General features: G+C 30.4%; 1 protein-coding gene and 1 long non-coding RNA gene across 2 annotated transcripts; both read right to left on the reverse strand.

Moving 5' to 3' along the window:
• Nucleotides 1-279: 279 nt before the first annotated feature.
• On the reverse strand, nt 280-1192 carry LOC100644886 (omega-conotoxin-like protein 1). Its single transcript, XM_003395714.4, has 2 exons — nt 1081-1192; nt 280-604 (listed from the first exon to the last, which is right to left on the reverse strand). Exons 1-2 carry the CDS (start codon nt 1171-1173, stop codon nt 470-472), a joined length of 228 nt encoding a protein of 75 aa, XP_003395762.1. The 5' UTR covers nt 1174-1192; the 3' UTR covers nt 280-469.
• Nucleotides 1193-3254: 2062 nt separating this feature from the next.
• Nucleotides 3255-5157, reverse strand: LOC125385075. The gene is made up of 2 exons (XR_007224029.1): nt 4356-5157; nt 3255-3492 (listed from the first exon to the last, which is right to left on the reverse strand). It is a non-coding gene; the product is annotated as an uncharacterized LOC125385075 (long non-coding RNA).
• Between the last annotated feature and the right edge of the window lie 7592 nt (nt 5158-12749).

The raw sequence follows: 12749 nt of genomic DNA on the forward strand, positions 1-12749 counted from the left end.
ATTTGAAACCAATCTGAAAATGTATATAGAAATTACAAGATAGCCATTGCAAACATACATTTTGCATGAATTATTATTTGAACAGTCAATTGTTGATTATACTAATAAACTACGTTATTTAATAAGACCATATTTAGCACTGATTCTAAGTATAAAATCATTGTTCGTGATATACACTAATTTTGTATTAAGTATACGTTTGCAATAAATGACTTGTAAACAAATCTCACCAATATTATCACGACAGCCGTTAAAAAATACGTGAATGTAGCTTCAGGCTTGCTTGTATGTATGATTTATTTCATTTATTTGTTTCGCATATTTACATCTGTTGCATGAATCATGCGCTGTTGTTTGTTTCTAGGTAAACATTAACTTCGAGGCAAAGATATTAGTCGGCTTTGAACGTTGATTTGATTCAATGGGAGACTTTGATTGATACATGCTCATCGTTGAAATGGCTAATTACTTAATAATCCTTCCCTTTCCGGCCAAGGATTTTTTCACGTGCAGCCATCAGGTCTTCTTCCGTGATCTGTACTTGACATCTGTTCGCGTATATGTGACACTTCGTGTTAGTGCAACAGTCTCTGTTGGAAACGCACTGAAATGAAGAAATAAATTCGCGTTAGCGAATTTATCAGCTGGTATAAATGACATTGTGCAGCTCTGGCTGCATATTATTACGGCTGCTTTAAAATTCTATTTTAGGCTCTCATCGTCCACGAGACTCTAATTAGCGGAACTGGTTCACGTAACCCTGTTATTATTTTTACGTCTGGTCCTCTTTATGACCTGTGTGTCAAGCTGACGTCGAACATTTCCGATGATCAACACGTCTACAAAGTGATAGTTTCATCGAATGAAACACAGAGATATCGTTTTATCTACTGTGTTGAAGAAAAATGAAAGGCAGAGTATGTCGAGAATCAGGATAATTAAATATTCGAATATAAATTTCTAATATCGTTTTAAATTTCGAAATTTTTTTCGCGGTACTGAACGTGTTGACAACGAACCAACGTTACATCATTTTGTTGGTGGACATTCAGAGAAATAACAAAATAACTTTTTACTTACGGGGTCACCGTGTCTACCGCAGGAGCTGGGGACAGCCGTAATGACGGTTGTAGCGAGCAAAACGACGCAAACGAATAGCATAAACTTGGACATTTTGCGATGTATTTTCACACTGTAAATGAGAAAAAATTGTATCACTTTCTCTTCCCATCTTGCAATGCAATTCATTTCTTGTTGTTCAATTTTTTAATCTCGTATAGCACTAGGAATTTTATTGTTTCCCATCGAACTATCATTTTGCTTTTTATTTTCGTTTGTAACGAACATTTTTTAACGAACACTTGCTTTTTTTGCCAAATTTGGGGAATTTATTTTTAGAAGAAATTCAAAACGAACCGGAATATATCAAGAGAAAGATACTTCTTAACTCGATTATATCTCGTCTGAACAGATCTGTGAAAGACGCTCTCCTGCGAAGGTCGGACTCAGATTCATAACATTCTAGCTCATTACGCAAGCGACCGGGCATATGTATGAGTTCTACGCAGGAAGGATGTACACAGGTGTCCGTGAATGAGTCATTAACTACTGACCTGACTCGTTCTTGAATAGCGATCAGAGTGACTAAAGTATATGGCCACGGCCAACCATGTACGGCATCAATCTACTTCGCCAAGTGGTTGTCACGTATATAGTGTGACAGAATTCTTTCGCGCTTTATAATGGACATGAAATAATAAACGCATTGTTTTGGCCTTCCTTTGCAAAATAATTTATTGATGAGTTGTGAATTTATTATCTTTATCTGCTCGAGTTTTTTTCATTACGTCACTTTTTATGTAAATTATGCGAATACACAATTCTGTTATCGACATGCCTGGAATTTTTTTTTTTCGTTAAAAGAATAATACTTTTAATTTAACCGATAGCAACACTATAGTCAGTTTAAAAATCTCTTCTTTCCTAATTTGCAAATTTTATTTTTATTTTTCCAGATCGTTAATAATACGTTTATAATCATAGTGTTTGATTTGGAAAAAGATAACTATGTGGATAGTTGCGTGTACAATGACGAGATGAATAACGTACTAAAATAACAACAATACGTGACAACAGGCGTTCAAAGTTCAATGCACGGCCAAGTTAACGCATCGAGAAGAAGTCACTTGGAAAACATGCTGTCGAACGTTTTCGTCTCTTTGAAGGGCATGCGAGAAATTTGAGAAAGTTTGACGTTTACGATACACTCATATTTACACTTCGTACACTTCATACGATTTTCTATATTCTCTTGATATTCATTCACTCCAAAGTCATATATTCAAATGTTTCACCATCTAAAATTATTTAGCGAAATTCAAATTCACAATCGAATCGAACCAATCACTGAAAAACGGTTTATACGTGAAATCTGTAGCTGTAATTATATTATTTTCAAACACTTTTTCACGATGATCAGCTTAAAAACAAGTTGTTGCCAGCTATTCAGAAGTAATTCGTCCTTCACGGAGAAACTGCGCAATTCTACTCACCAGAAGTGACTTGATCCGTAGGAGCGATTTCACGGCTCTTTCTTCACAGCGAACGTCTCAAGAGTTCGACCTTAACTGATTTCTCAACTTGAAATATACTACGCTTTTATACCGCAACATCGCGTCACTCTAACCGCTGTTTAAGTCGCGTATTACACATACAGTATGCGGCACGTGTGCGTAGCTGCAAGAGTGCTGGATAATAGCGAGAAATGTTATATTTCTTGCAAGTACACGTGATTCAGTTTTAAGAAATGTTTGTGCAGTTGTTTCGCTTTTTATTACACTGATGAGTTCTCATTTCAACGATTAGCTTAGCTACTGAATGAATTTTCCATGTCTTACTTTCTTTCCTCTTTCTGACCTTCTTATTTGTTGGAGGAAATTTGGAATTTTTATTGTAGAATTTTGTTAACATCAATTACGTCATTTAGAACTATTATGTGTATTATATTATAAGAATATGGTTGGAACATTGTGTTAAAACTTATTACTGAAAGATTAATCGAGTAGATTTGTTACATCAGTATTAATTAATTTAATTATAGATATTAAATTTAAATTGATTAAAGTAGAATTATAAGTATTAAATTATATTAATATTTATATGTTTTAATCCGTGTTAATTTATATGTTTGAAGTGGTTAACTACAATTACGTGTTTAGAAGATAATAGAAGATGAGTATAATACAAAATTATAATTAATAATGAGCAAATTTTTATCTTTCAGTTATAATTTTTATGTAGATTACATGTACATAACTATAATATAACTGTCTTTCAACATATTTCGTCATACTTTCCAAAACAGATACGATGGGAAAACTAAGGAGTCTGTCGGAAATGGAAAATACGTGATACAGTGCATCCTTGAAAGTTGAATGTACACAACGTGTATACATGCAACAAATATATTTTTATCTCTTTCTTTCTGGTTATCTGTAAAACATTCATAGAACCTTACATCAGTAAAGTATTAAGAGCGCATAAAGTAATGCTTTACAATTATTCCTCTCCAAAAAAAAAGAAAGAAGAAAGGGAAAAGAAAAAGAATTAATTGAACAGATAACGTTTGGAGAATATAAATTGCTGGCGAAACGCGAATAAAAATAACAAGGAAGATAAAATAGGGAAATCCGTTGTCTTTGTTGCTAACAGATTTCATTTTTCAATTTCACAATATACTGTACGAGCGTAAACAATGAAACGTTACCTTCGATCTCTATCTTCGAGTTCAATCGTTCTGTCGTATGTACAAATCCTTCTTTTCCTTTCTGCGTTAATAAAAAAAGAAAAAAAAAAGAAAAGGAAATAGAGAATAAAGAAGGAAAAGGCCACCTATTAACTTATAGTAACTGAAGATTGTTCTGGACCTGTTATTTAGTTTGTATCTCGGCAAATTCGAGGAAGTCAAAGCCTGCCGTACTATTTTCCCCACAATTATAATTCACTCCGATTATAGTCTAAACTGTATAACAATTGAAAAGAGGCAGTCACTGCGAACATTCTTTTTCCATTCGTCGCTATGAAATGGTCGAGCACTTTTTGCTTTCTGCACCGATATTCCATCGACTGCATATTGCAGGCTTTATACATTCCATTGATCTCCCGACAAAGCCCTCTTGTTCTTTAATTCGCTTAATAGGAAACAACAGGAAAGAAAACCGAATCATCCGGTAATATTGTCCTTTTATCCGTAGACGGTAGCCAAGTGAAAACGTCGATTATTTCTCTTTTCCTTTCTTTCGCTCTTTTTTTTTTTTTTTTTTTTGTTTCTTTTAACGTCACTGAATTTTACGTACAACGAACCGGCGCGCCGCAACCGTAGCTTTCTTTCCCTCCTTGGTAAATCTGCTTTTGAAAAACATCACCATACAACGTCACAACTTTGCAATTTCAAAATTAAAAATTTTTTACGCATCCCATTGTTTGTTTGTTACACAATTTCGTTTACTTATCGTTACGATGATATTACCGAAAGATTAAGTCATTTGAGAACTTTGACACTTACCACGCAACATCCGCGGAAACGGATGAAGTTTCAAATTATGTTGCTATGCTATATGTAATATAAACGAGCAGTCATAATTTTTCGTTTATTTAAACAACAACGTATGCTAACAGTCAGAAATAAGACTCGTAATATGGTGAAACTGATATCACAATGAACAAATGAAAATTGAAACGTTTTACAGAAAAAAAAGTATTGTGAGAAGTATTTCTTATCTTAATATTACTTTTGCGTTGCTATCAGCAGATATTTTTATCAGTCACTTATTTCTTTTTAGCCGTTGATTCACATGGTTCCATATGATTCAGCTGTTATAGTAACAACGAAGACAACGAAATATGTATTGATATTTTTAAGTATTTTATCGCTTGTTTTCTTTCTATATAATAAGGAATATTCATTTCGAACGAGGATACATATTTATACGATTTGTTAAAAGGCATTAAAATTTATTAAACAAAAATTAAAGATGTTAAACTATCTTTTCCATCTTCCTAGAAAAAGATACAAATTCAGAAAGGTCGTTTTTGTTACGGATGAATAAAGAGTTTAAGGAGATAGGCGAAAACGTAAATAATTTTACATAGTACTTAATCGCTTGGATAATCAGGAGGAAATGGTCCATTTCCAATAGGTCTTTTGTCTTGTCCTGGAATATGCACTGGATTTAGCACACATTTAGCTGCATATGTAAGACAAAGGAGATGGCGACAACAATCTTCATACACTCTACACTAAAATCAGAAATACAAGATAATAAAATATTCAATGTTAAAAATGATGTTAAGACTTAGAGCAACGGCAACTAAACTGTACTTGATATTTGATATACTTAATATATTGATATTCATTGTATAACAAATATATTGAAATTCAAGCTTTATACAAACTCGAATTACGAAGTTTAATAATATAAATTTTCGATAAAAAATTATATAATTTTTCATATATATGTGAATATAACATTCACTTGTGTATGCGCATATTTCATACTCATAACAGAATGTTAACATTGTCAATTGGATAGTTGCACGTTTTTTGCTCGTGTTAAATATTACTGCATACGTAATTATTAAAAGAAGTCTACCAATACCAAAAATGAAAAAAGAAGATGACGAACGAAAACTACTTTTGTTAGTATGAAACTAATTATAAGGCATCAACCTTGTCTTTAGGTTATTGTTGTACTTTCTACAAGATTATTTAAACATTGTCGTAAAATAACGCTTAGTGTGTTGTTATCACAAAAATGCTACGTTCTTAGCACCTGTAAACAAAATAAATGTGGATTAAGATCTTAAATAAAAGAAAATCTTGACTATTATCTTCGAACAAGTGGAAAATATCACTGTAGAGGTATATTCATCAATATGCACGAGAAATATATTGTTATATGTTTTTTAATTCATATTAGCGACACTGTGGCGAAGTTGTATCTACAGAATCGTTTAAGATTAAACGATAAACCGTACACACTGCATTAGGTATACTTAAAAATTACTAGCAGCAAAGTAAAAGTCACATATGACTTTTTCTTAATAGTTTGTAAAATAAAGTTCATGGTATTTTACATTTTTTATATTCTTATATGTCATATAAGTGATGTTAAGTTGTAATACTATGAGTTGTCTTTAAGTAAACGTCAGCGACGATCTAAATGTGACAAAAATAAAATGTGTCACTGTGATATGTAAAGAATAACGTCATGTACATACACTTTTCAAGGTACTACAAGTAAAAATATTGTACCGTATAAAAAAAGAAAACGTAATCTTCAATATCGATATCCGATGTTATGTATATTTTATTTTACAAATTTTTGTTATTTTTTCAACACATAAGTAACTTTTTTTTTATTAATTATTGAATCTGTTATAAAATTATATAATTCCCCTGATTTAAACAACAGAAATGTCTATAATTTCTAAGATAATTTAGGAAATACAAAGGAAAATAATTTATAGGTATAAATGAAATACCTTGAAATTAATATATTCTATAAAGAGGAGTACTTCGTCAATAAACATTGTTCTTTTTGTACTTTATAAGTTTTATGCCTGATGCACGTACCTTTCCGTTCCAAGGGCTGCAAGTGCCGGTTTCTTTCGATTGAGTCGATAGCACAGCAGTACAAACTGCCATAAGCATCAACATGGACAGCAGAAATCGCATTTCAATAGCTATCGAAGCTGCAATAATTATTGAAAAGAACATGATATAATTAAAGATTACTGTAAGCATAGAAATTAAGAAAATATGATACGTGCAAGAAATTGAATAAATATTTTAATTAGGCCTGATAAGCAAATTGTCTATTATTCATGATTATTCTCCTTATTTATAAACGCTTCGTGCTAATTACATATATTTCTATACAGAGATCTAATAGGAAAAACATAACAGAAGCGTTGTGAACATAACTGCAAACTTTTCTCATATTTCACGTTGAATTCCGTCCGATTGCGCATAGCTCATAAAAATTCACCATTACATTCGTTTTTGCTGTTATACTTGCGCTATACAAAATGTGCAGTGAAATTGAAACATTACTTCTATTACGTATGGTTGAGCAGGTTCTGCGATTATTCCTCAAAAATTTAATAATTATGTTTCACAGAACAGAGATTCGATGCGATTCAAAGCGACAAAATAGATATAATGTAAATTTTAAATTCCTTCCAGTATGAAACATTTGTTTAAATCATTTTCTTTTAAATTGTCGGGCCCTGGAATTTTCTGTTTCATTACAAAAACAATTTATCATTATTCTGGACTAAAAATGCGATTAACATTGACAGTATGAATGCTAGTTATAGCACGTATTTATATAAATAATACTAATTCAGGAGCTTTCTAGAAAACGAGTATAATTTTATATATTAAGGCTGGAACAAGGCTATAACTTTATATATTTTCCACTATAGTTTTTGATAAGCCAACTAATATAGATGTAATATAAATATATGTGTGTGTATTTAATGCAACTTGATACTAAGGTGCTATATAAAATTACAGAATGATTCGTGTGGAATTTAGATGAAATTCGACATAAAGATCGAACTTAATACGAACGAAATATGTTTGAAAGAGAAGTTATAAAATATTTATTCTATTATATTTGTTATAGATGTTAATTCAAGTTATGTATTCTTTTAGAAATCCAATTACAATGAAATTTACAGTATGTGTGAACGGAAACAGCAAATTAAAAAATATTTCCATATTTTGAGATTTTTATTCAAAGTAGATAAAGCAATTGCAGCCAAATAACAATAATTTGATGTTTCAGATCACAAATAATTTTAGAGAATAAAGAGATATACCAACCTCTATCTGTATGCTTTCAGCTTCGAAGTACGCTCTAAACTGTCTTGTAAACAATAGTTTCTTGTATTTATACGTTCGACATAATTCAATCGAGGTTGAAATCACAGACCCATTCATGTTATCGTGGTATGTTATTGTCGTATTGTTATAAGAAGTTCAATAATTTCTTGCGAGTCTTAATACATACAGTGTAGATATAACTATAGTATACATATTAGTGGAACGTTCTTTCGCTTTATCATTTGCGTATGTTATTTTTTGAATTACTTGTATCTCAATTCATTATTAATTAATATGTAGTAAATAGTACTATAAATACAATAGTGTATAAATACTTTTTGTAACCATTGTATATATTTATCATCGAATTTTACTAATAATATTAATTTAATCAGAACAGTTCCATAATTTATTTACAAATTATACCGTACATAAATTTATCTGTTTAACAAACAGAGAAAGATACAGGACCTTAGATAAGGAAAATCAAGGAACAATAAATTTAGCACAAATATATCTTATATTTATTATATATACGCATACATATATTTATATAGAAGAAAATAAATTCAATTTTAAGATTCTAAATATGGCGAGTATCTAACTAGATTCGTAGGCAAACTAAATAACATTGATATCAATCGAAAGACGATTCATTGCCGGCCCAGAACACGTGCGCGGCTTGATCTTGTAGCTAATTTTCCGATTCCAGTGGTGCTGGCGGACCCATTTTCTTGGTACATCGGCGAGCCCACGGGTTGCATATCAACGGTTCACAGCAATCTTTGTCATCAGAGCACTACGATAAATTATAGCCGATGATTAACCATACAAACGAGCCAATTGACGCGTGAAAAAAATTTCGAAAAATTCCCAGACGACGCATAAGTTTCGTTGGTCTCTAAAGAAATATCTGGCTACATTACGTATAGCCATTGGGTTGGAAAATTATTCGCATAAAATTAATCGTTATTCAGATTAGTCAAATTATTTGAATTCGAGAAACTTGAATTTAAGATTTTATTTGTATGAATCAAGTTGTATGAATTAAAGCTACTTAAATTTCTTCTTAATTTCCGAGAAAATTTGTTTCCTATCAATTATTAATAATAGAAACACATTTTTTCAATAGTTCTATAAAATAAAAATAATATTTCAAGTCAGGTAAAGTAACAAGTACATGTATATTACTATTTGAACGAATAATCACTGTAATCGATGTTGAAATAAATAAATAAAAAGAAAAGGGTAGTATAATTCCAAGCTACTCGAATTCGAGCAATTGAAAGTAACTTGACTAATAGGAGCTGATTAATGAGAACGAGTAAAATAAAATGGTAAAATTCCCTTAAATGATCCAGTATCATCAATACACTAAATTGTAAATAACATTATTATGCTATCTAACAAGTGTTGTTCATTAAAAAGAATAATTAATTCTCAATTCTAACTGAAATTTGCAAAGATGTTTCAATTCGAATGAAATGACAGATTCAAATTAAGCCTAGTCCAAATTGACGGATTCAGACTACTGAAAAAGTTTTGCTTAGCTTAATATAATAAGAAAATTGGTACTCTTAAGTTTAATTTTCATCGTTAGCAAATTTACTTACTAGTACACCTGCTGGTCTACAACCCGTAATGGCTGAAATGGCCAATAAACAAATGAAGAGAATTACGAACAGTACTCTCATTTTAATCACTTGATGCGATTCCACAAATATAGAAACTGTAAAATATCATAGAAAAATTGATACATATCGGAAGAACGAAGCGTAATTATACAGATTGTATTTGTTTGTTGGAAAGAAATTTAGTATATTTGATATATAATTAAAACTTACCTTTCTTAGATTCAGCTTTCAATCTCTTTCATGTAACTTGTAACGTCTGAGCATATTCGTTATAACTTTGATACTTATATGATCCGACAAATCTGTAGATAATATTTTTTCTATTTGGACGGGACACCTTGACGAATCATCAAACTCTATTTGTGATCGTCACGGATACCACTGCATTTTATCGAGATTCACCGACTACAAGGTAAACACCGTATTGGATAAACATATTGCGCAAGCCTTCCTGTTTCGCAGAAATCTACGAGAGAGAAAAACAAACCCCCTGTCGTTTCTTATCTTGATAAAACAATTATTTTTCTGAAGATCGTTGTTTTGCTGCCAATTTATCATTTTCTTCCAAGAAATTCGATTGTAATCTCTGTTCATAATTTTTATCTTGTAAGTGTTTATTTCCAAATTAATAAACTTATAATTAGATATGTTTGTAAATCTATAATTAACTTTCAATTGACATTAGCAACAATAGATATTATTACACTGCAATAATAGATAACAAAATGGTATAATAAATTATAATAAGAAATAGAAATTTACATTTTTTTGCAAAGTTATTGTAATCCTATTACTATAGGTATCCTATACTAATCCTATAGGTATCCAGTATGCCTATAATATTAAAGTATTATTTTTCTTCGTAAAAGATGTATCTTGACAGAAGTTTTGTTCACGTCTATAGAAATAGAAAAGTTACACAAACATGAATGTAACACAAACGTGTTTTCTATTAATAAAATAATATTTGTCGATTACTCAAATTCAATAAATTTATTAAAAAATCGAATCTCAAATTTCTAAGGTATCTTTATCAAAGTGTTCCATTTTTAAAGTCACATGTACATGTGTATGATACTTGTACGTTTCCTTTTACGTAAAAGAAGAATGTCATTTAAATAACTTAAAAGTACATAGAATAATCAAAGTATAGTAATCGTTATTGTTTTAAATTAATTGTCGAATTGTTACTAACTTCCAGAATTGCAATACGATAGTTATTCCCAAAATGAAACTTTTATGCCGTGTTTCCAGGACGTCATTAATACGTCGACCGCTGGTCACCAACATTTTCAGGAAATAGCATAATTTGAAAGTATAACAAACACTTGGCGTTTTCACCAGTTGTTCGATCGAATCGAGCGATTCGACTGGGTTACAAGGTAAACGAAATTGATGCAAGCAGTTAATTTGTATGATTGAATTTTGCACGACGTTGTGTATTCATTATTCTGTTTGTTGTTAACCAGGACAATATTGAAACTTTATGTAAGAGTTCTATGTGCTCGACAAATTTTTCTACTCACACTTCCAGATCTTCCTTTTTTTATTTTGACAATGCCTCGAATAAGGTTGCTTTTATTTTCTTTTTCCCCTTTTTATACAAATTTCTCGTCGCATTGACTTCTGAATCATTAATAAAATGCAGATTCTATGAATGGAAAATAGTAAAATTTCATACGATCAAATAATAACCGCTTTAATAAAGAATTTAATAATTACTAATTTTCTTCATAATTTAGTAAATTTCATAAACAAGCAATCCTTATAAAAATTTCTGTACATTTTATAAAAATGAATTACTTTATTGATTCAAAATGTATATCACTTTGAAATGTTAAAATCGTTGAAGTTTATTATTCGTTATAGTTTTTTAATTTATAGTATGTAAATAATATTTTTACATTTTGTAAATAACTTATAAAAATGAATATGAAATCAATGCGAGATACTAAGTATATTTATTATTATATGAAAATTTTGAATAAACAGGAGATACATATAGCCACGTGTGTATATCGATAGATGATCTTTCAAAATCATCGCTTTCGACAAAATAAACAGGATAAACAATTGCATTCGTTTGTATTTATTAATTAATATTACATTGTATATTCTAATTAAGAGTCGCGAGAAATTATTGTTTAACTATAAGATAATTATTTTATACCACTGTAAACACGTTATTTAATCATCTTTCTTTTATAGGTAATCTGTATCATTCTCAAAGATAAAGTTTTATTTCTCTTATCCTTTTGATGAAATCTTATGCACAATAATTTTCAAACGCAATGGAGAAACTAGAAACAAAAGTAAATAGAGGTAAGTGCTTGAAAAAGGAACAAAAACTTGTTATCATTAAGATTGAAGATGAATACAAGATATCTCGTTCTCGTTAAACTATTTAGATAGAAGGAAATGCTATGCGAAAGACTAAAATGTTATGGAATGTTTATGATCTAAAATTAATTTTGTAATTATCACGGAATTAGTTTCTTAGAAGTTTTATGATTTAAAAAAGCAATTTCTTTGTGACAAACGAAATATTTCTAGATAGGGAAACTTCTCATGAACATTTTCATCTTTTCAAATAGATTTCTATATTTTTAGTATTGTAATCATGTAGAGCATACAAAAATAAATATTACGATTCGACAAACTGGACAAATCGAATTCAGCGACAAATATTATTACTCCACTCTCAACTGATTTTAATGATTTTAATCCATTCCTTGCTGACGGAATGCACATAAAAAAATGGTATCTGTTGCCGTTGCTACTTACTACATGTTCAACATCGTCAAAATATTGTAATAGATGTTCAAAATGCTCTTCATCAGCTTCCAAACATTTACGCATTCTCACTCGAATAGACAGTTGCAGTTAAGTCAACAAGAACACTTGAAAATGCAAGTACGTACTTCACCACGCATACGTATCGTTTTTCTCGTTTTCAGTTTTCATGCTATTAAACTATTCCATAGTAGTGGAAGCTGCAAGTGCTAAATTTTTTATTGTCTGAAACTATTTTAAAGAACGAAAACTTTGGAATGATAAAATCACAAAAATTACTTAATAGAAAATAATACATATGTCGTCGATTCAGCAGATTTTACGATATAAAAATAACAATCCCGTTGATATTTTTAGATAAACAAATGCGTAACGAGTTTATTATACTACGATCTAATACTCATGTCGGTATATCGTCTGATACTATACGA

Source organism: Bombus terrestris, chromosome 5 (assembly GCF_910591885.1).
Source record: "Bombus terrestris chromosome 5, iyBomTerr1.2, whole genome shotgun sequence".
Taxonomy (NCBI): Eukaryota; Metazoa; Arthropoda; class Insecta; order Hymenoptera; family Apidae; genus Bombus; species Bombus terrestris.

What these genes read in the sequence shown, in the direction of transcription:
- LOC100644886 (XM_003395714.4), bottom strand. Translation starts at nt 1,173, where the DNA reads ATGTCCAAGTTTATGCTATTCGTTTGCGTCGTTTTGCTCGCTACAACC. An exon ending in GCGGTAGACACGGTGACCCC is followed by an intron (nt 605 to 1,080) that starts GTAAGTAAAAAG and finishes TCTTCATTTCAG; the next exon opens with TGCGTTTCCAACAGAGACTG.